A 24952-nucleotide genomic window follows, 5' to 3' on the forward strand; every position below is an offset into this window, starting at 1 on the left:
CCACCCCCAACTTACAGTGACACAAACCCTCCATCTTATTACACCATGTGAGCTAACTGCACAACACACCAGCCTCGCAAGTCAACCATACATAAAGTTTATAAAATTATATCCCGTTCAAAAGGCTAACAGATCATGGATAAAAAGCTGTTCTTTAGCCTGTTGGTACGGCTGGCTATACTCCTATATCTCCTACCCGATGGTAGGAGAGTAAAGAGATACCGTCCAGGGTGTGAGTCATCCCTGAGAATTTTCCTCACTCTTCCAAGGCAGCGAGCCCTGGCGATGTCATCCAGTGGTGTCAGGGGACAGCCCACAATGTATTGTGCTGTGCTCACCACCCTCTGTAATGCTTTCCTCCGTGGCTGTCAGACCAGCATACCAAACCACAATACAGTACAAGAGGATGCTCTCTATAGTAGACCGGTAAAAGAGGGTCATTAGCTGTTGTTCTACCCTGTTCTTCCGCAAGACCCTGAGAAAGTGAAGTCTCTGTTGGGCCTTTCTGGCCACCAGGGTTGTATTAACTTTCCAGGTCAGATCTTCGCAGAGGTAGACTCCCAGAAATTTAAAACTCTCTCCACACAGTCCTCCCTGATGTAAAGTGGGGCAGGTTCCTCCTTTTTCCTCCAGAAGTCTAGCACCATCTCTTTCGTCTTGCCAATGTTCAGGTGCAAGTTGTTGTTACAACACCATATGGATAGTTTTTGTACCTCAGCCCTGTATGCTGTCTCATCCCCACCATACAGGGCGGAGGTACAAAAACTATCCATATGATATTGTAACAACAACTTTACAGCCCTCTCTAAGTGGTTTACACAGACAGCATATTGCCCCCAACAATCTGGGTCCACATTTTACCGACCTAGGAAGGATGAAAGGCTTAGTCAGCCTTGAACTGGTGAGAATCAAACTGCTAGCAGTCAGCAGAATTAGATGTTTTATTGATGGAAACCAGCAAAAAGAAAAATCAAAATTATGGTCATGTAACCATGAAACACAGCATCCCGTCATAAAGCTGATCTGCTCGACAACTGATCATATGATCTCTGGGGAGGGGGGGAAACAACCATTTACAACAGACAGAGTTGGTTTACAGGACTTTAGGCAACTATTCCAAAGCTGTTGTAATTTCAAAAGGTCACTTACGTCAAGAACTACATATAACTACAGTGGTAGCACTTTTCTCAAAGAATAAGAGTTGGAAGAGACCTTTGAGGTCTTTTGTCCAAGCCCCTGCTCAAGCAGGGGACCTGTACCATTCTAGACAATGGAATATCCAATCTCTACTTAAAAGCCTCCAGTGATGGAGCATCCACAACTTCTGAAGGCAAACTTTTTCACTGGTTAGTTGTTTTCACAAGTCCTTAGTTCTAGGCTGGTTTTCTTTTTGATTAGTTTCCATCTATTATTGATTGCCTTCTGATGCTTTGGAAAATAGGTTGACCCCTTCTTCTCTGTGGCAGCCCATCAAATATTGGAACACTGCTATCATGTCATCACTCCTAGTCCTTTTCACTAAGCTAGACATACCCAGTTCCCACAAACATTTGTCATGTTTTAGCCTCCAGCTCCCTAATTATCTTTGTTTACCATCCATTTAGACCAAATGGTTTGAGTTTGGATTATAGAACAGTGGCCACAAGCAGAGCCTTCTCACATACAGCACCCCAATTATAGAACTTTCTCCCAAGGAAAATATGAACAGCACATTCTAAGAAACTTTTAACTTCAAATTAGATGTTGATTTAATAAATTAGGCAGAAGAAATAAATGTTTAAATACCTCTAAATCCCACAGACCTACTGCTTTCTAGGTGCATACTGCAGAGAAAATAAGGCATTGCATTTTTAGCCAGCATAGCCACAGGATAATGGGAACTGTGGTCCATGACACCCAAAAGATATTAGTTTGGGTAAGACTGGAATAATTATAAAAGAGCAGATGAGGGGAAGTAGGAGGAAGAAACACTTTCCACATCTCCGACAAAATAATTGGGGGGGGAGTTGACTCAGCCTTTTAATTTCAACTCACACCAATTCCTCTTAACTTCCCATCCAAAAAGTTCTATTATTGCCTGAATTTTAGGGAGGGGAGGCGACAAGAATAGACCACAAAACCAATCTGCGAGTTTGCTCTCTCACCTGCCTGCACACCACCTTCCCGAGGCAGCACATGTGTGTAAGACCAAGAGAGATCCCCTTTTTGTAAGTTTGCTTACTCTGTAACGCTCTCCGTTCTCCACACTTTCGCTTCCCTACTGGCTCTGGCTCTGGCTCTGGCTCTGGCTCTGGCTCTGGCTCTCTCTCTCTCTCTCTCTCTCACACACACACACACACACACACACACACACACAAACTATTCCTGTTTTCTCCTCCTCACCCTTTCTCTCCAGCCACCACAGTTTCACATTGCTGGCCACCAGCAGTTCCAGGCTGCGGCTATGCATGACTGCTGCGTTCCCCTCTCCGGCCCTACCACATGGCGGAGAGGGTGACTGGGAGCCGGCCGATGCTCAGCTTGTGCCACTGCGTGCTCACATCTCCGTGCCTTTCTTCCCACAGGCTGGGCATGCCCTGGAGTTCTAGGCTTACAGAACACCATGAGCAAAGTGAGGAAAGGTGTGGCATGGTGTGGCAAAGCAGAGCCGGATGAGGAAAAGCCATGCAAAGCGGGGCTGGTCATGGGGCGGCTGGCCTGGCAAAGCAGAGCCACACAAGAAGCCCAGCAAAGTGGGATGTGACTGGGCATGACAGGGTTAGGCTGGGAGGGGCGGGGCGGGCTGAGGCAAATGAGCTGCAGCTGCTGCTGCACACCACCAGCCCCTGACTGCTCACCATTTCCTGTATGTGCACCAGGGTGCCCAGCTGGGTTGGGGTGCGCCAGGGCTGGGCCAGCAGGGGCCAGTCCCTTGCTATTTCTGGGACAGCCCTGGGGGGGAGGCAAATCTGGGCCCTCCCCAGGCCAGATTCAGCCCGCAGGCCTTGTGTTTGACATGTCTGACCTAGAGAAAAGAAAATAATAATGGTAAAAGAAAGAGAGTACACAAGTTAGTCAGGTTAATCAGGATAATGGACATGAAAATGTTTGAGCAATCTAGGGGCCCTAATGTGCTTCTTATTAACCCACTCGTTTTGGGATGCTGGAAAGTCCTTCCAGGCTACCAAATACTGGGTGTCCCCATGATATTTACTTGAGTCTAGGATTTATTTAATCTCAAAATGCTATTTACCCTCTACCATAATAAGTTGTGGTGTTGGGGCTGTTACAGGTCTTAAAGGCGAGGTTATCTCAGGTTTTAGTAAACTGCAAAGAAATACAGGGTAGATTTGTCTTTATGTCTTAGGGAGTTCTAACTCCATTGTAATGGGGATTATGATGCGTTTGATGGGGAAGGTCCCACGAACTTTGGTCCTAACTTTTTGAGGGTTGCAATAACTACAGGAACCTGGTGGAAAGAGATACCCTATCCCCAACATGGAAAGGCTTAAGTTCCATTCTCTTTTTATCTGCCTGTGCCTTATAGGCTGCTCTGACTTCATCCAGAGCCTTTTTGACAATTGACCATGTGTTTTGCAATTACTTTACCCATTTCTTAAGGGAAGAGGTGGTAGGTTTGTTAGTGGGCAGTTTGGACACTGGGTTGAAACTTTGTCCTGTAGCTACTTGGAAAGGGGTGTATCTAGTACTTGAATGCACAGCATTGTTGTAGGCTACTTCAGCAAACAGAAACAGGTCGGTCCTATTGTCTTGTTGATAGTTGATGAAACAATTAAGGTACTGTTCTAGAACAAAGTTCATTCATTCTATCCACTCATTTGTTTGAAGATAGTGACTAGGTGTTCCAAAGGGTCCAAAAAGACTTTCCAGAACTTTGAAGTAAATTGGACCCCTTTATCTGAGTATGCGTTGCTGTCAGAACACATTTCTTCGGGGGGGGGTTCTTTTCCTTTCCTTGCTGTGGGTTCTGCCAAACTCCTGGGGGGAGGTTTTGGGGGAATTGTATATGTATTGGCCTTTTGCTTAACTGCAACAATGTATCATCTCTGCTTCCTCTATCTGCTTGCTCTTTGAACTATTCTCCCCTTGATGCCAACCTAGGGTGAGAAAGGAATGTGCCTTCGGCCATCTGGGTTATCTGTCGCTGTGGAATGGGAGGTGTGAATACCCAGCATTTTCACTACCTTGGAAATGGAGTCTTATCAGCCTCGATCCCACAGCAGACTTAACACTTGGGGATTGGCCCGTTTGAACTGACTGGATGAACTGTTGGGGTGGGATTTGCTTTTTGCTCTGTTAACCTATTGATTTGAATGGGAAACCCTTAGATCCTGCCTTCTATGCCTGCTGTCAACTTCTCCTAATAAAAGTTCCTTTTGGGATGAATCTGTTCTGTTTCCTAAGTTCTAAGTTTGTTGAAGTTAGCCTTCTTGATTTTTTTCAATTACTTGTCCCTGCATTATGTTGAATTCCAATATAATCATTCTCTCCCAAAAATTACTGCCAGTTTAACCCCTTCTATCATTTTATCCCTATTAGAAAGAATTAAGTCCAGTACACCTGACACTCTGGTTCCTTCCTCTACTCCTCTACCTTTGGGATGACTAAATCATCTGCTAGGTTCTTTAGGAACTTGTTTTGACATTCCATTCCCCACAGAGTTTATCTTCCAGGTTAATGTCAGGGTAATTAAAGTCCCACAGTAGTATATTTTCTGCACATCTTAGCTAACTGATTAGCAAAATGGTACAAACCTATTAACATACTATGTACTATGTCCTTCCTTTTTCCTTTTATATAATTACCGTTGTTTGGTTCATTGAAGTCAGCCAGATGTTCAGTCTGGATTTGATAATTTATCTATCAATCGAGTCCTTCCTAACAACCTGGGATACACAGATGTAGATATTTCATAGTCTTAATGGTTGGTTGCAGAACGTAAGCTGTTCCAAGCAAAGCAGCCTTTTGCAACTGACTAATTGTGAATTTATCAATGTCAATGGTGTTCAAATGGTGCTCCAGTTGTTTTCAGATTGCACCCAAGGTGACTATTACAATTGGTACTATCTTTGATTTCTTTTGCCACTACTGTTCTGCTTCTATTTGCCAGTCTTTGTATTTTGTTATCATCTCTAGTTCCTTCTCTTCTATTCTGCGGTCACCAGATACTGCCACGTGACATCCACTATTCAGACTTCTTATCAACAATTGTTAAGTCTGGCGTGTTATGTGGAAGATGTCTGTTTGTTTTAATTCTAAAGTCCCAGAGCATTTTGGCTTCTTCATTTTCTATGACTTTCTCTACTTTTTGCTGCCACCAGTTCTTGCTTGCAGGCAAATGGTATTTCTTGCAGATCTTCCAATGCACCATTGTTGCTACTTTGTCATACCATTTTTTGTACTCAGCCTCTGTGAGCTTCTTACAACAGCTCTAAAAACACCTAGGAAACTATCCCCCAAACAAGCAAGGTGGTCCCAGCACTTCCATCGCAACTAGTGGCGCCAGTAACCATACGAGCGCAAACAAAAAAACCAAACACCTAGCGAGCACAGCGGGGGTGGAATTCAGACAAGCCTTAGAAAAGGATGAATGGTTCTTAAGCCATAAGAACCTGTGCAGAATGAATGATGGACTGCCATGGGTGGGGGGAAAGCTCTATGATCCAAAAGCCCAGACTAAACTTCATGCACCTTTCCAAAGTAGCTGGGCATTTCAGGTTCGTGAAAACCCTTCACCTAGTAAAATGGCAGTTTTGGTGACCCTCAATAAAGGATATTAAAAGCTACATGGCCAGTTGTCCCATTTGTGCAGCAGCCAAACGGAGACAAGGAAAGACCCCAGGATTATTGCAGACAGTAGCAACCCCATCAGCACCCTGGAGGGAGATTTCTATGGACTTTATTGTGGAATTACCAGAGTGGGAAAATGCCATCATTTGGGTAGTGAAAGACCTATTCTCTAAGCAGGCACACTTCATCCCATGTCAAAAAAATCCACAAAGCAAAGATATTGGCAAAGCTGTTTATGCAACACATATATCAACTGCATAGAGCCCCACAATGGATGACAACTCAGGGGTTGTCATCTAATCACCATCCGCAAATGAATGTTGAGTCAGAACATCCAAACTTAGTAGTGGAACAATACTTAAGATGTTTTATAAATCAGGGGTTTTCAACCGGTGGTACGCGTACCACTAGTGGTATGCAAACACCTGCCTGGTGGTACGTGAGCCCTAGCTAATTGTAATGGGGGCTACAGCTCATACAGCCACCCAGAAGCATGGATCAGCTATAGCCCAGCACTGATCCTGGAGCTTTAGTTAGCAAGCAGCATGTTTTCCAGAAGGGGAAGCAAGTGAGCTGGGTAGGAGCCCAGGATCAGCGTCTGCAGCTACAGCTGAGCCGTGCTTCTGCGGAGCCACCCAGAAGTGCGGGTCAGCTGTAGCTGCACACAACGATCATGGGCTCCTGCCCAGCTCACTTGCTTGCAGAAAACATGCTGCTTGCATTGTCCCAGGGAGATCATGTGATCCCCTTTTGCAACATTCTGAGAAGCCACGTCAAACTGGATTCAAACAACTCTGGGACTAACTTAACAACTGCAAGGATTCACTGAACAAACATGGCAAGAGAAATTTGTAAAATGGGACAAAATTACAATGGCTGAGTGACTCTAAAGCATCGCCGTGGGGCACCTGCACACCATCCTCCTCCCCCAGGCCTCAGTTTCCCCTTTGGGCAAAGGGGAGCCAGAGTGACTCCCCACCATCTTCCCAGCCAGGCTGCTCAGACACGGGTGGGGAGGACTTGCGTTCTCCAGGAACAAACTCTACTGGCTGTGAAGGGCGCCATGGGCAGCTCCGGTGAAGGAGATGACGGGGAGATCCAGGCAACTCTGGCCCGTGACCCCTGCCCATCCCTTTACCTGGCTGTAGAGCTCTGTCAGCAACATGGCCAGGCCAGCGGGGTGCACAGCCGAAGGGGTGCAAAGCGGAGGAGGTAAGTCCATGGGCAGCCCCAGAGCCAGAGCTGCAGCCTGGGGAGGGGGGGCATGGGTGGCGCAGTTCCAATGGCTGGCACACCTCGCGAAGAGCCCACAACTTTTGCCTGACCTCAGCCCAACTTCTCTACCCAGCGGCTGGCAAAGCTGGTGGGCGGGCAGGCTGGGAGCAGCGGCTGCCTGTTCTGTTCCAGCCTACTACCGGCCCTGCAGAAAAGGCAGGGACAACCCCTTTACAAAAGGCAAAAGGCTGGAAGTAAGCCCGCCAAATTTATTTACACAAAACGGATCCAAAACAGAGCAAACTGAGCAAAACAAAATACGAACCACTAAAACAGATGCTATTCAAATGGTTGCCTTCAGCAATCAGCCCTCCCACACATTCCCCTTTTAAACAGTTTCAAGGCGTGGCTTCTCTTTGCCTCCTTCCGAGGTATGTACTTAACTCGGAAGTTGAACCTCACAAAGAAAAGAGACCACCAGATCTGGCATTGGTTTAAATTCCGAGCGGTCTGCAGACTTTTCAAATTCTTATGTTCCGTCCGGACCTTGATTTGATGCCGCGGTGGCCTCGAACGCCACTTTGATGGCCAGCAGCTCCATCTCCCAGATTGTATAATTGTGCTCCAAAGGGTTAGGTTTTCGTGAATGGTACGCGCAAGGGAAGAGGGTACCGCTGGGCATCGTTGCCTGGAGTAACACCGCCCCAATGGCAATGTCGGAGGCATCCGCCTCCACGACAAACAGCTGTTGCGGGTCAGGATGCTTCAAGATGGGCACCTTCATGAAGGCTTCCTTCATAGTCTGGAAAGCCCGTTGTTCTGGAGCGTTCCACTGAAACCGAGTCTTCTTCTGCAGGAGCCAGGTGAGGGGGGCTGTCAAGGCAGCAAACCCAGGGATGAAAGCTCGATAATAGTTGGCAAACCCAAGAAGTCGCTGAACATCCTTCACACGACGTGGGGGTTGCCAACTCTGCAAGGACTCAACCTTACTCAGCTCCATGGCGATGCCCTCAGGAGAAATGCGGTGACCCAGGAAATCGATGGTCACCCGGTAGAACTGGCACTTCCCCAATTTGGCAAACAGCCAATGTTCTCAGAGTTGCTGCAGGACCTGACAGAGATGTTGATGGTGCACCTCTCGCGACGGGGAGTAGATCAGGATGTCATCCAAGTAGATCACGACAAACTGATCTAACAAATCCCTGAAAATATCGTTCATGAAATACTGAAACATGGCGGGGGCGTTGGTCAGGCCAAACAGCATCACCGTGTACTCAAAATGTCCGTAACGAGTACCAAACGCTGTCTTCCACTCATCACCCAGCCGAACCCTGACGCAGGTCCAGTTTCATGAAGATCTTAGCCTCCCGGAGTTGGTCCAAGAGTTCGGGGATGAGGGGCAGCGGGTAACGATTGCGCACCGTAATGGCGTTGAGTTTCCTATAATCACAGCAAAGCCGTAATTCACCGGACTTCTTTTTAATGAAGAGCACGGGTGCAGACACTGGCGAGGACAAGGGCCAGATGAAACCTCAAGCCAAATTCTTCTCCAGAAAGTCCCGCAATGCAGCCAACTGGGGTCTGACATGGAGTACAAACGCCCCACTGGGAGAGGCGCATCAGGGACTAAATGAATGGGGCAGTCATAGGGCCTGTGCGGAGATAATTGATCGCCTCTTGTCTCGCTGAATACATCAGCAAAGTTGGACAGTTTGGGAGGCAAGGAAACCCCTGGAGAACCACCACCTGACCGGCACAGATATGGCGGGTGTGGTCCACGCACTGCAAGCTTGGGAAGGTGACCAAGTTCTGTGACCAATAGATCTATGGGTCATGCGCCTGGAGCCACGCCAGTCCCAAAACCACGAGGAAATGCAGATCTGAGGTGATATAGAACTTGATGGCCTCCACATGGGAACTAATGGCCATACATAATGGTTGCGTGGCGGCCTTAATTGGCCCAGACAGGAGCACTCGACCATCGATAGTCTCCACTAATATGGGCGGTTCCACCGGGCACTGGGGAACAGCCCATTTGGCCACAAACGCTGAGTCCATAAAATTTGTAGTGGCCCCAGAGTCAATTAAGGCATGGGCTGGAATCCCCTTTGGCTTGCCAGGAAGGATCAGACGTGCCTCCAATATCAGATGCCGTGGAGGTCCACAGGCAGCATCAGAAAGACGTCGCTCATTGTTGTTGTGGGACGCCCAATCTATCACACCGTCTAAATAGGGCTCGGGGCATTTCCCGACAGAAAAGTAGGGGACTTTCTCGGGGCAGACTCGGTCACTGATGCCCATTGTCGCTTCTCTGGGCAAAAAGAGCTTGGTGGATCAGTGGGCTAATGCCTCCTTAAGTAACACCAGCTGCCTGCAATTAGTGCAGGTTCGCATCCCACCAGGCTCAAGGTTGACTCAGCCTTCCATCCTTCCGAGGTAGGTAAAATGAGGACCCAGATTGTTGGGGGCAATTAAGCTTTGTAATAATGCCACTTGGGGGTGTGTGAAAGCCCTAATAAGCAGGCATATACATAGAATGAAGGCTACTGCTAAGCTTGTAAGCCGCCCTGAGTCTTCGGAGAAGGGCGGGATATAAATGGATTTTTTTTAAAAAAAGCAGCCAAATGCCCAGGGTCCCCACAGTAAAAACACAACCCCCCCCCCGAGGGGCCTGGCTGAGAGCTCTGCGATGCCTCAGAACTGTCCTCTGCAGGCTCTCCAAACCCCTCCTCCTGCTCCTCCTCTGAATCGTCTGACCCAACTGCCGAACCCACAGGCTGACCCTGAATCACAACACTGCCCGGTGAGGCAGGGCAGGCACTGCTCCCTCATGGCCAGGTAGGGGAGGCAACGGGCCTGGCAGGGGGAGGTGGCCGCCTGGCTCCAGGTCCTTGCACTCACCTGTTTGGTGGAGGTGGGAGTGCCGGGCAGCCCGCAGGCACCGCTTGCCTTCTGCCAGCTGAGCCCGGGAAGCCAGAGCACACCACTCCAATGGAGCCTCACGGTGGTGTGGCCGAGCTGCAGAGGGCCAGGCCAGATACCCACGGGGAGCCCTTCTGCTCTTTGCCCCCGGAGCACTCCAAGGTGCCCTTTCCTTGAACTCCCCAGCCAAAGCCGTGCTTTCGCTCCCGGCCCTCTTGGCTTCCGCGGAGGGTCCCAAGGCAGCCCGGCAGGTGGCCTTCCTTTCCTGTGAATAAGGCCAGGAGCAATGTGCTGGGGAAAGCAGGCCAGAGGGGAGACGCATCCTGCACCCAAGTCCCATCTTTTTTACACACACACACACACACACACACACACACACACACACACACACCTTTTCCCAGCCAGGATCAAAAATAGGAGCAGCCCCAAGTCTCTACCTGTCAGGTAGTAAGGTGACATCCTGACGTCCACAGAGAAACCCTTGTCCTTCTGGGAACATTAAGGAGCTCCAGAAAGACCAGGTGGTCCTCCAGGTCACCTGATTCCCACAATTCTTTTTGGCGAGACAGGACACCAAGCCTCCCACCCACTGGAGAGTGCCCGGTTGAGAAAGCTGCCTTGTCTCTCCTTTTTTTCTTTTTTTAAAACTCCCCTGGAGGGATGTGTCAGACAATTTTACCGGCTGATCAAATGGGGAGGGAGGGAAAGGGAAAGTATGTGGATGAGGAAGGGAAGGAAAAGAAATAAATGGTTGAAAAAGGGAAGAAAAGAAAAGGGAAGGGAAGAAAGAAATGTGAGAGAAAGCAAGGAAGAAGAGCGAGTAGGGAAAAGAGAGGGAGAAAGGCGAGGAAAAAAGGAAAGAGAAAGGAAAGGGTGAAAGGTGAGAGGAAGGAAAGGAAGAAAGGAAGGAAAGAAGAAAGGAAGGGACAATGGGAGAGAGGGCGGGAAGGAAGACACCCACCCCAGTCCCACCCCCCTCTACCAGAGACCCACGGATTTCCCCCCTCCCCCCATAGGCACCCTGCAACCTGAGTGATGAGCTGGCCATGCCTCCCAGCCATTGACTTCACTTGTCAAAAAGTTGCAAAAGGTGATCATATGACCCTGGGACACTGAGCATCATAAGTATGAATCAGTTGCCAAGCATCTGAATGTAAATCACAAGACACTGGGGATGCTGCAACAGTCATAAGTGTGAAAAATGGTCATAAGTCACTTTTTTCAGTGCTGTTGTAACTTTGAACAGTCACTAAGTGAATTGTTGTAAGTCGAGGACTACCTTCTTTTTGGTCAAGTTTTTGACACCTTGCTGGGTGACTGGTGGTACGTGGATATTGCCTTATCCTAAAAGTGGTACAATGGGTGAAAAAGTTGAAAAGCCCTGTTATAAATTACCAGCAAGACAACTGGACCGATGTGCTTCCCTTTGCAGAAGCTGCATATAATAACACTGTTCACTCTTAGCACTGGCTATACGGCATTGCAAGTCACAATAGGACAAAGCTTCTACCTGATGCCTGAACTGCCAACTAACAAACCCACCATCCTCTCTCTGAAAAAATGGATTGCACAACTCCAAAATACCTGGCCGGTTGTAAGAAAAGTATTAGATGAGGCTAGATAAAAGACTCAACCAGATAAAAACAAGTGGAACTAAAACCCTTTCAAGTAGGGGAGAAAGTATATTTGTCTACTAAATATTTAAAATCACTGCAACCATCAAAGAAGTTGGGACCAAAATTTGTGGATCTTTTCCCCATTAAGCAGATAATTAATCCAGTAACTATAGAACTAGAATTTCCCAAAACGCTGAGACAGCTTCAACCTGTATTTCACTGTAGCCTATTGAAACAAAAATTAAGCTCACCACTAAGGCCAGCTGTAGTCCCTCCTCCTCCACCGATTATAGGAGAGCAGCATTTTGAAGTCAAAGAAATCCTAGACTCCATACTATACCTAATAGCTTGGAAGGACCTACCCCCCTTCCCAAAATGAGTGGGTTCATAAATGACATACTAGGGCTCCGAGACTACTTAATATATTTCATGCTAAATACCCTGGACTAACCCATATGTGCGCTCTCTCCCAATTTTGTTTCTTCTGCAGGTGGATCTCTCTTTTTTTAAGAGGGGTGGCATGTCAACCCCCTGGGTGGGGGTTTCTTTCTTCTTGTGGGTTCTGCCATAACCCTGGGGGAAGGGGGGAGCTATAGGCGCTACAATGTATCCTCTCAGCTTTCCTTTCCTTTCTGCTTGCTCTTTGATCTATTTCCCTTGATGCCGGCTTGGGGTGAGAATGGAATGTGTCTCTGGCCATCTGTCTTATATCTTGCTGTGGAAGAAGAGTCACGAAGACCTAACAATCTAAAAGCCTTGGGAACAGCACCTTATCAACCCCGTTCCCACAGCGGATTCACACCTGGGGATTGGACTGTTTGAACTGGCTGGACTGACTCTTTGGGTGGGGCTTACCACTTTTAACCTATTGATTCGCATGGGAAACTCTCCGATCCTGCCTTTTATGCCTGCTGTCAACTTCTCCTAATAAAATCTCCATTTGGAATGAAGCTGTTCCAGAAGTTCTGCTTTCTTGGGAAGAGGGATTGAGGCAGGTCTTACAAGACCAATTACTCACCAATTTCACATTTAGACAGTGCATAAAAACTTCATTTTAGGATAAACGAAAATCAGGAAGATTCTTTTCAATGCAGAAAATTTTACCTCTGCCATAGTCCAATGATATGAAAATTGCTCCAAATCTGTTAAATAGAGTTGGATAGGGGAGAGCAGTGTCTGGTTTATGTGTGGTTTTCCCCTAATGTTCTGAAGGTTACTCAATTCTTCACTGGAAAAACCTGAAAAGGATGATAAAAAATCCTATTAGGAGCAGATTACAAAGTGAATAGCTATTACCTTTCTCTATGGTTCTTACAAACAAAACAGAAACTCAACATTCAATGTTTCACTTCATTTAATAAATAATTACAGTGTTATTTAAAGGTTTGTGAACCCTTTCAATCTTCCTCCATAAATATAGCCTAAAACACGATCTATTCTTTACTCGTCCTAAAATGAAAATCATAGGATCATAAGGCTGGAAGACACCTTTGAGGTTTCCTAGTCCAATCTCCTGCCCAAGGCAAGAGTTCTTATACCATTCAGGTCAAATGGTTGACCAATCTTTCCTTGAAAGTTGATGGAGCACCCACAACTTCAAGAGGCATGCTATTCAACTGATTTAACTGTTCTCACTCTCAAGAAATTCCTCCTTAGTTCTAGGCTGAATCTTTATTTGATAATCCATCCCTTATTTCTTGTCCTGCCCTTAGGTGCTAAGCAGAATATGTCACTGCACGTTTTTTTTTGTTCGTCAGAAAGTTCATTTCTAACTGTACATTTCCCCTGTTCTCTGCACCTGTTGTGATAACTTATCTGGTAACCATAGTGAATCCCATATGACTAGTTATGTTATGGTTTCAGTCTGTTTAGTGCGCATGTCTAGAAAAAGTTCACAGTGTTTATCTTTATTGTTTCTTTCACTTTGCTGCTACTGTCTGTTACGCTAGGATGTAGTGAGCTAGCTGTCTTTATAATATATATTTAGTTTTTATATTTTTGTAAGTAAAAGGTATTTAGTAAGATTATGCGTCGTGTTTTTATTGCCTTCCTGCATGCACATCATGCATTCTCTGAAGCACGGTCCTTCGCACTCTACAAAGGTGATTTTTACCTTGACATTTTGGTAGCAGAGGATGGTTTCGATCCATCGACCTCTACAAAGGTGATTTTTACCTTGACATTTTGGTATCGAGGATGGTTTGATTTATGTTTTAGAGATGCATGTTTCTGTGGCTGTTATCAGTTAGTTAGTGCTAGTGAGGCAGCGGTGATTAACTGCTGAAACATGTCAGGAAGGAAGCCACGGCTGAAAAGGAGTCTTTCTGTGGGGCAGCTCCCTTCAACTTTAAGAACTCTGATAGCTTCGGCCACACGCCTTGGAGAAGACGCACCTGCTCCTGTCGACGATGCAAGGTCAGTCACTCCTTTTTCTACTTTTCCAAGCTCCCTGGCAGCTGATTTTGAAAATGTTCACACTCCAGGGGCTCAAGATGATTTTCAAAGGCTTGGAGCGAAACCTAAAGTTCAGCCGAAGAAAATTCCTTCTGCTCCTTCAAGCCCCAAGCAAACTATGAGAGATAGGGCTATGCAAGGCTACTGTGAACAAATTGGGGGTTTTGAAAGGCGTTTGCAGCAGGCAAAGGAATATGTGTCAATGGTTCAGCAATATGAGAGGAATTATGAGCATGAACCAGCCATATTGCCACACCCACAAGGAGAAGCCATATTGCCTCCTTCTTCCCCAAAGCCAAAGTCACGCCCATCATTGAGTGTCATGCAAGACGAATGGGAACCGGAGGCTCCTATGTAACATGATTATGGGCTGTCCCAAAGGCCATACAGAGCCACAGTGATGCCTGAAGCAAATGTTATAGCACCATCTACTGGTGAAGCTGCATTAAGACATAAATTAGAGCTCTCACTCTCGCAACTGTCTATGGAGGAATCTTTGCTCAGAGATACAAGATTTCTGCCGTCATCTGAGCCTCCAGCCCCTGATGGTGCTAGGATTCCTGTTACTATTGCTTCTCCTGTTAATATTGCTTCTATGCAAGCCCCTCTACCTGGCAGAACACAGCCATATTTAACCCACATGCAATTGCCACCGGGTTCTTATATGTGAAGGCCAGTGTCATCTGCAGGTTATGCTAATGCACCAGCCCCAGCGCCAGAGCCTCCTGCTGGCCAGGGTGGAATAGCAGCTCAAAGACAGTCACAGCCAGCACCAAGTCTACCGGCAGCTTCAATGCAACTGCCGCATGTCCAGGCACAGACGCCACTGGTGCCCCCTGCAGGTTATAGTCGGATTGCACAACCTGCACAGCCAGTACCTCAATTGTATATTCCTCATCAAACACCTTCCATTGTACCACTGGCTGGTGATTCAAAATTAAAGAGGTCAGGACAGAATTACAGGGCATGGGTCAGTGAGGTTGGACTTTTGCTACGCAGAGAAGGTACTCACATGATGGTGTTTAATCCTCCTGCCCAGCCATGGACTCCTGACATATGGGACTTGGATAATAGAGCATGCACAACATTATTGATGTCAATGGACACTGAATTGCAGCTCGTTTTCACAAGATGCAACTGCCCAACAAATTTGGACTCAGAGACGTGTTATCGGCCTACATCAATTGAGTCTACAAGTTTACTTTTGTCTGAGTTCCATGGTTCCAGATTAAAACCTGGTGAACATATTGGAGCACATTTGACTAAAATGAAAGGTATTAGAAAAGAACTGGGTGAAAAAGGCTATCCTATTGATGATTTTCAAATGATCAGCATTATCATCAATTCTTTGAATCATGAGTGGAAAGATGCTATTTCCAAGATTAATCAAGTGCCTATTGCTCAACGCACAGTGGATCATGTATGCAGGATTTTAGCCGAAGAAGAGGCACTTATGCAAGCTGCGCCACATTTAAGGGAACCACCTGCATCAAGAGCTTCAGCGAGGCGTGCCTTCCGTGGAAGGACCTACGTTCCAAGGATGCCAAGATGCTACATCTGCAATCGTGTGGGACATGCCACCCGGGATTGTCCCCAACGAGTTCCAGCGCCCGTCACATACCAGCCCAGAGGAACAGATTCCAGAGGAGGCAGAGGTAGAGGCGGACGACAAGGTTGTGGTCGAGGTTCCAGGTGTGATCCACAAGCTCCACTTGTCACATTAGTTGTGACCAACGATCCACAGCCTCAACCAGAGTACGACAGACGACTTCTTTGGACTTTGGACAGCGGAGCAGCATTACATGTTACCTACAGAAAAGAGCTTTACACAGAGATGCACGAGCCTGAACCTGAACTTCGTGAACTTTACTCTTTTTCCAATCATCCTGTTCAGGTCATGGGAAAAGGAACTGTTTATATTGAAGTGCTCGGTGCTCTCATTCCAGATGTTTACTACGTTCCGTCTGCCAGTAGTAATTTGCTTAGTCAGAGTCATTTGTCTAGGTTTTCTCATTTTCAGGTCCACCATCTTGAAAAAGCAAGTTATATAGTCAAAGACGGAGATATTGTTGCTGAAACCATGTTGATTGGTGGTGTTTATTATTTAAAACCAAACTCTAAGCAGCAAGAGCAGGCAAGTATACACGTTCCAAAAAGCACAGGCCCAGAGAGAGACGTCCCAGAGAGAGATCCTGTTGCTACTCCAAAGGTTCCTAATAATGATAAAAATACAAAAAAGACACAGGTTGCTCACAGCAAGCCTGGGGTTCCTAATAAAAATGCTAATGTTGAGAATTCACTAACAGGTAAACCTTTGCATTCCAGGTGTATCCATAAGTGGCACAGAAGATTGGGTCATGCCAGTTTCCGTGTCCTGAAGAAGATGCCAGAGTTCGCAAGAGGTTTGGATCTAAAGGGCTGTAAGGTGTTTTTGGACTGTGCTGTCTGCAAGAAAGCCAAATCCAAACCAGCAGCAATTCCAAAACGCGCTACACACCTGTCAACACGCATTTTTGATTTGGTACACACTGACATAGTTGGTCCTTTTGCACCAACACTTGGTGGTAAAAGATATTTCTTGACAATCGTTGATAATTATTCTAGATATGGATATGTATATCCTATGAAAGAAAAATCTGAGACCTTTCAGATCTTTAAAGACTTTGCTAGTCTTGTCTATACCCAATTCGAGGTCAACATTGCCAGAATCCAGAGTGATCGTGGTGCTGAATTCATGTCTCAGCGTTTCCAGGACTGGATGCGTGAGAATGGGATAGTACATCAGACATCTGCTCCTTATACTCCAGCTGAAAATGGGGTGGCAGAACGCAGAAATGGGGTTTTGCAAACCATGATGCGTTGCCTTCTTGAAGATGCTAACCTCAGTCTTCCATACTGGGGTGAAGCTATCAAATATGCTAACCATATCATCAACCGCACTTGGAGTAGTGTGATAAATCAGACCCCTTATTTCATGTTGTATGGACACAAGCCTGATCTCTCACATCTCCATGTTTTTGGTTCATATGCTATGGTGAATATTCCTTTAGCCCAAAGAAAGAAAGGGGGTCCTGCAGCAAAAAGGATGAGATTTATGGGCATTGATGATAATTCAAAATGGAGCAAATACATTGACTCTCATCATGTTATTGTGGTTTCACAATCTGCTACTTTTGAGGAAAATGCTGACTGGTCCAGGATTCATTCTAACGATCCTGGAGTTTATTTTCCTAGAGATGATGTTGCTAATGCCACACAACCTGATGATCAAGATTCACAGGATAATGTTCCTTCCACGAGTTCTTCTCAACCTACTGTTCCGTCTTCGCAAGCCGCCAATGTTGCTGCTGGCAACAATGATGAAGATGAGGACGACACAGAAGAAGAATGGACGGTTGGCCCGAGATGTTCCAAGAGGTCCACAAAGGGAATTCCTCCAAAACGGTATTCGTGGCAAGTAACAAAAACACCTGTTCCTTTGATTTGTAATGTTACACTTCCACCTGAGAAGTTCACACAGATCAAACATCTTCCTGAATCAGAACAAGATAAATGGTTTGAGGCAATGCAGGCTGAAATGGACAGTCTAAAGAAACTTCAAGTGATTATGCCTGCAAGCCCTCCAGCAAACAAGAAAGTTATTGGTACTCGATGGGTCTACAGGATCAAAAAGAAGCCGAATGGCGAGTCATTGTACAAGGCCAGACTTGTCGCCCAGGGTTTCACTCAACGTTATCTTGAGGACTATACAAATACATACTCACCCACAGTGCGGACTGAAAGTGTGAAAATTGCTTTGGCCACTGCAACTATCCTTGGTCTAGAGGTTTTCCAGTTCAACGTTGAAACGGCTTATCTACACGCTGATCTTGACGAGGACATCTATGTGAAAGGTCCTCCAGGGCTCAGACAGCAAGAAGGGGATACCTGGTTTCTACACAAAAGTCTTTATGGTCTGAAACAGTCTGGTTTAATGTGGTACTTATGTCTTTCTGACAAACTAAATTCAATGGGCTTTATTAAGTCCGAAACAGATGAATGCGTGTTTACTAAAAGATCCGGTAATAGGTATGAGATAATTCTTGTTTATGTCGATGATATTGTTTATATTGGTCCAAATAAGCAGATGAGTGAGGTTTTTGCTAAAGCTTTACAAAAGTTTTTCACATTGAAGTGTTTAGGATGTATTAACACTTATTTAGGTGTTCAAATTGCCAAAACTCAGAAGGGGTTGTCTCACACAAGAAGAGAAGATTGAACAACTGTTACATCACTGCAACATGGAGGACGCTAAGCCTGTGAGTACACCCATGCAAACTGACTTTCACATTTTGGCACATGAACCAAGTCTTGAGTTCGAAGATCAAACACTATATCGCTCAGTCATTGGGTCGCTGCTATATATTAGTAGTTGGACTAGACCCGACATTGCACTTAGTGTTAATCTTTTATCACGACATGTAGGCAAGGCAAAACAGTTTCATTGGACATGTGTTAAAAAGTTATTGAGGTATCTAAAACACACCAAAGACATGAAGTTGTTGTTGGAACCAACACATACTGATTATGCAGAGTTATGTTGTTTTGCAGATTCAGACTGGGCGAGTGATAAGAAGTCACGGAAAAGTACATCAGGTTATATGATGTTTTTGAATGGATGTCCTGTTTACTGGCATGTGCGTAAACAGAATTTTGTTTCTTGTTCCTCTACAGAAGCTGAGTATGCTTGTGTGTCTGATGCATGCAATTCTTTAACCTGGTTTGATGCTTTGGTCACAGATATCTGGACACATCCGATTCGACCGATCACAGTGATGGAAGATAATGAATCTGTGGTTTATATTTCTGAAACACGTTTTACAGGTTCAAGGTCCAGACACATTGACATCCGATATCAAAACATAAGGCAACTGGTTAAACAAGGTTTTGTGACATTACAGTATGTGCCTACATGTGATCAAATTGCTGACATGCTGAACAAACCACTTCCTACAGCCCAGCATGAGTATCTGCGTGAGAAGATGTGCCTTACCTGAGTCTTCACTTTGCTGACGAAAGAAGGGGAATGTCACTGCACGTTTTTTTTGTTCGTTAGAAAGTTCATTTCTAACTGTACATTTCCCGTTCTCTGCACCTGTTGTGATAACTTATCTGATAACCATAGCGAATCCCATATAAGTTGCTTTCAGATGCTTTCTTCCTTGTGACAATCCTTCAGGTATTAGAAGATAGTTATCATGTCATCTCCTAGTACTTAGGCTAAACATACCTAGTTTCCTTCTTCATACACTTTAGTTTCCAAACCCCTTACCATCTTTGTTACTCTTCTCTACACCCTTTCTAAGGACCTCAGCATCTTTTCTATATTGTGGATACAGCATTCCAAGTATGGTCTCACCAGAGCAGTATAAAGTGGTACTATGACCTCGTTATCTTGATGCTATCCCTGTATTAATGTGGCACTGGCTCTTTTGCCAGTTGTGACACATTGCTGACTAATACTTAAGCAGTGATCTACTAGGACAGGGCTTTTCAACTGGTGGTATGTGTACCACCAGTGGTAGTTTGTCACCTTGTAGCAGGGTGGAGAGGAATGAGTTGAAACGGCGGCAGCGCCGCACAAGCCCCCAAAAAAGACAGCTGAAGCTGCAGGGCTGTCGGGGCTCTGCAGAGGTGCCAGGATCAGCTCTGGGCTCCAGCTGATCAGCGCTTCCAGGAGAGGAGAGGATATAAAAGGAGGTGGCTTTGGCGGGAAAGGGCCAGCAAGGGGCTGCCCCACCCCACCCCCTGGGTGTGCGAAGAGGAGGCTAACATCCAACATTGCTGACCGCTGAGAAAGGAAAAGGTAGGAGAATGCTTCCCTTTCCCCAGAGATGCCAGCACTCACCGCCTTTTCCATGCACCCTCAGGGGTGGGGCAGAGACAGAGGGGGCTCGTTGGCTCCAGGGCTCCCCATGGATCTAAGGCTGACCGCATTCCAGCTTTCATGGCCCCCACCAGTAGATTAGCATCATGCCTGAGCACGGAGGAAGGAAAGAGAAGCAGGGGAAGAAGGAAGGAACGAGCTAGGAAAGGGACTGTTTTCTGCATGCTTTGCAGGTTCGCTTTTTTAACTAAATTCAAGCGAGGTCAACAAGTGAAAGTAAATACATTTTATGCAAAATTTGTCTTCCAAATACTCCAGCAATATTAAGATGACAGTAAATCTGTAGCTATTACCTGTAAGAGTCGAAAACAAAAAGCTGAAGTAACCCATGTCAGTCACTGAATGGCTCTGCACTGGATATTTCCATGCCACAAAAGAGGATCTATTACCAAAAAAAAGGGGGGGAGGGGGGAGGTAGAGTTTGAGAAAATTATTTAAGATGCATTGTAATTCAGACGTAGTGGCAAATTACATATATAACATAGATCTACCCCAAACTTATTTAAAGGAGGAAAAATGGTCCAATTTTTTTAAAAAAAGGCAAAACTAACCATTATTTCTCAATAATTGTGTTTTAAAATTAGGTTAAAAACCAAGAATATGTTTATTTGAAGAGGATGCATTAAAAGATCCAAATAAGGGGGAAGAATAAGAGACACAAAAATCTTTGCATGTGACTGTTATACAACTGTGTTTTTTTTAAAAAAAATCAAAGTGGAATGATTATAGTATAAATTGGCTATGTTGGTCTCAGTGGTTATCAGCACACCAGGTGCCATAACAAAATATCTTGGACAGCACTTAGAAAATCTTGTGCATTGACAAAATTTCCACCTGTCAATTATAAAAGATCCAGACATATTATGCTGATACATTAAGACATCCTAAGTTCCTAGAAAGAACTAAGGGCAACACCAGCTGAAGAAATAGCTGTATGAAGGCCAACAGTAGCTAAAGAACTAGTAGTTATGATTTCACACTCTTTTGTGTATTATAATAATAATGTATGGGAGATCCTGCCTTATTAGGACCTACATGCAGTATATTTTAGCACTTTGTATTTTCCCTCCCCTCTCTGACAGTTCAGGTCACATTTTTTTATATATCTTCCAGTAATTATTATTAGAAGAAACTTTAATTCACCCAAACAACTCTCCAATGGCTTCGGCTCTTATGTTCATAAGGAACACCTGTGGGGATTCAAAACTCTCCCCTCATTCCCTCCTGCACTGTTGGCAAGCTAGAAGTATGCAGAGCTCCTAAAGACAGTAGGTTTTATAGCTTGACAGGTTGCCCCCCACCCCCCAGGAAGGAAAAGGCACCTGGAAAACAAAAAGAATACACATCAATGCTTGCTAATCCTTCCCTTGGGGGTATTTTCTGTGGAATCATTTTTTTTAAATCCCATTTATATCCCGCCCTTCTCCAAAGACTCAGGGCGGCTTACAATCTAAGCACAAATCAATGTGCTTAGCAATAGCCTTCATTCTATGTATATGCTTATTAGGGCTTTCGGGGGGGCCCAAGCGGCATTATCACAAAGTCAGCTTATTGCCTGTATGGCAATGGAATACTGGGTGCACTTTACCCAACAACCTTGGTAGTCTCAGCAATACTGTCACTGGGTTAATGACTTTTACTACCGGGAAAGGACCTATGTACTTTGGTCCTAACTTTTTCCAATTTTGTATCAGCTTAAGATATTTTGTAGACAGATATACTTTATCACCTACATGGAACATCTCTTGGGGAGCTTGTTTCTTATCTGCCTCTTTTTTCTGACTTTTGGCTGCCTTAGCTTAAGCCTTCTTTGAATTGCTCCAGATCTACTGGAACGAACCCACCCAACCGTTTAGGGTGCTCAAGAAGGAAGGCTCCTAAGGGCACTCTGGTATTGGCACAAATAGGACTGAAATCAATACTGCTGTGCACTGCATTGTTATATGTCACCTCTGCAAATGGCAACAACTCTGTCCAGTTTGTTTGTTGGTAGTTAACATAGCAGCACAGGTACTGTTCCACTATGTCGTTAGCTCATTCTGCAGATCCATTTGTACTTGGATGAAAAGCAGAACTGAGCCCCTGGAAGGACCCAATCATCCTCACAAATTCCCTCCAGTAACAGTAAACTGAACTCCATGATCTGAAATGCAGTCAGATGTGTTGCAAAAACATCTTCACTAGTTTCTGGGGTGGGGGGGCAGTACAGGTGATGAAGTGGGCCTGTTTGGAAAACAGGTCTATCCCTCCCGCATGGTCAACTCTTTCTGGTGAGCCATAAACCATGCATCAGTTTGTAGCTCTTGCTTCACCTATTGTGCAAATGCATCTTTTTTCCTGCCATCTGATTGTTGCTTGCACAACTTACTGGCTATCAGGAACAACAGAACTTACTATCTCCTGCCAGGTGCTTTTGTATTGTGGCATATGGGATAGGGCATCAGCCAGGAAGTTTTTCCCTCCTGGGATGTATTTTAGTTCAAAATCAAATCTTTTGAAATACTGCACCCATCTGACTTGTTTAGGAGAAAGCTTGCAGGGGGGGAGGTGTTTCCCATGGCTTTTAAGTTCTAATGATCAATCTACACTTCAAAGGGGGCATTGCTTCCTTCCAGGAATTGCTTCCAAGTTAGCAGCACACCACAAAAGCCTCTTTCTCCCATATAGCCCATCGCTGTTCCATTTCATTTAGTTTGCGAAATGCATACGTGCCTGGCTGTAAGTTCCCCTCCCCACTGTGTTGGAGAATGGCAGCTCCCACAGCCACATCACTGGCATCAGCCTGGATCATGAAAGGCTTTTTGGGGCTTGGGTGCTTTAGCACTGGTTCCATGGCAAATAGCACCTTCAATCTTTTGAATGCTGCTTGACATTTCATCATCCAGTTCAAGGGCTGATTCGGCTGGAGTTTCTCCCCACCCCTTTTCCAGTCTTTAAAAAACTCAGTGATTGGCAGGGTAATCTTGGCAAAAGAGGGGAGGAATTTCCTGTAAACATTTGCATACCCCAAGAAAATTTGCAGTTGCTTGCGGGTGTGAGGAACTTGCCGCTCCAAGATGGAGTTCACTTTCCCCAGGTCCATCTCTATTCCCTTGAACATGTAACCCAAGTTGTCCAATCTAGGTTTGTGAAATTCACATTTAGATAGCTTGGCATACAGCTTAGCGTTCAATAGCATTTTTAGCACTTGTCACAGAAGCTTCACATGCTTGTCCATGGTTTCAGTGTACTTGAAGATATTAAGGTACACTAGAACCGCCTTATCAAGATGCTCATGCAGCACCTCATTTATGAGTTGCATGAACACAGCAGGGCCCCTTGTAGCCCAAAACACATCACTTTGATTTGGTAGCTACTAAGGGGGCAGTTGAAGGCTGTCTTCCACTCATCACCTTCCTTAATCCTCACTCGTTAGTACGCCTCCCTCATGTCTAACTTTATGAAGACTCCCTTTGGCTAAATGTCCTAGAATGTCCTTCATGAGAGGGAGCGGGTACGTATCCTCCATGCACACTCAGTTAATTCCACGGAAATCCACACACAATCTCAGAGACCCATCTTTCTTTTCTTTAAAGAGTACTGGTGCTGCTATTCGAGATTTCACCACCTGAATAAACCCTCTCGCTAAGTTCTTATCAATGTAGTCCCTGGACTTCCGGTGGCAGCGCGGCGCCGGAGGCATCCTTTTCGGGCTGCCCGCTGCTCAGCTGTGTTGTTTTCACCCGAAACAGCGCCGATCAGCTGTTCGGGTGGATTGGAAGCCCCCTCCTCGGGAGAAGAGGAGGGGGTGAGGCCCCAGGTAGGGGTTGAGTTCTCCGGGGCCGCCTGAGCTTAAAGCTTGGGCGGCTGAAGGATTGAACTCCCCCGAAGCCTGGGTTGCTCCCAGCTGTTCAGCGTCTCTGCTCCGGGATTTTTGGAGCAGAGTTTGCGACCACCCCTGCCAGAAGGAAAGACCATGGAATAAAAGGAACAGGCAGAGCGGTACAGGAGGATAAGGTGAAGAGGACTTTTATTTTTACTCTCTAGCTTAATGGACTTTATAAACTTAAAGTGAAAGTGCGCAACAAGTGAAAGTAAAAAGATGGCGGCTAAACCTCCCTCAAAAACTCTTCGGAGTGCTGGAACTTCCCCGGTGCAACAGACATCGTTGCAAGCTCTGCTTCCTCCTGCTGCATTGACATCGAAGGATTTACAAGATGCTCTTGAAAAACAAGCCCAGGTAATTTTAGAAACACTGGGTGATAAGTTGGCAAAGGTGGAGGAGAAATTGGAGAAATTGGAGGAGAGGATAGAAGAGAGGATGGAAGAGAAGTTCAGTGCGATGAGGGTAGACATTTTGTCTACAGTGCAAAGTGTGGCTGAATGTGTGCAAGGTTTGGATGAAAAAGTGGAAGACCTGACTCAAAAAAATGCCATATTAGAAGTAAAGGTACTGGAGAATGAAGATTTAAGAGACAAAATGGACAGAGAACTGAGTCTTGTTCAATATCATCAGATGCAGTATGCTGTTAGAATCAGAGGCTTAAAAGAAAATATTAAAGACCTAAAGCAGCTGATTTCTGAGGCTCTGGAAGCAGTATTGGGTCAGCCAGCATCTGAAATAAAGGGATGCATGGATAAAGTTTTTCGTGTAAACTCATGGATTGCTAAACAGAGAAAGCTACCTAGAGATGTGGTGGTTTATTTTGCAAAGAGGGAAACTAGAGATGAAGTTATTCAAGCCGCCTATGATACTAAAGTTGTGATTGCTGACCAAGAAGTTTTGGTTTTAAAAGAAATTCCTCCAAAGATTTTAAGGAGAAGGAAGGACTTTGCATTTCTTGTGCAGGAACTCAAGCAACGTGATATAAGGTTCAGATGGGAGATTCCAGTTGGATTGGTGGTGATACATGAAGGTAAAAGGTACCGTCTGGTTACTGTGACACAGGCGCGTGATTTCTACAATAATGTTTTAAAAGCAACCCCACTATCACTTCTGGAAGCTGCAAAGGGATCTGGAGAAGGAAAACCTCAAGAGGCTGAAGCTGGA

The 24952-nt window shown here is 45.5% G+C and overlaps 1 protein-coding gene across 4 annotated transcripts in view; it reads right to left on the minus strand.

The window, feature by feature from the left end:
- The window catches only part of TEX10 (testis expressed 10), a 164640-nt gene that overhangs the window by 40198 nt on the left and 99490 nt on the right, over positions 1–24952 (minus strand). For all 4 annotated transcript variants that reach the window (XM_083377078.1, XM_083377079.1, XM_083377080.1 and 1 more), the window contains exons 10-11: positions 20217–20305; positions 12648–12781 (exon numbers count right to left, since the gene is read on the minus strand). In XM_083377078.1, the coding sequence (XP_083233204.1) occupies positions 12648–12781; positions 20217–20305 (223 nt within the window). The remainder of the gene's footprint in view (positions 1–12647; positions 12782–20216; positions 20306–24952) is intronic.

Source organism: Vipera ursinii (genome assembly GCF_947247035.1).
Source record: "Vipera ursinii genome assembly, chromosome: Z".
NCBI classification, from domain to species: Eukaryota; Metazoa; Chordata; class Lepidosauria; order Squamata; family Viperidae; genus Vipera; species Vipera ursinii.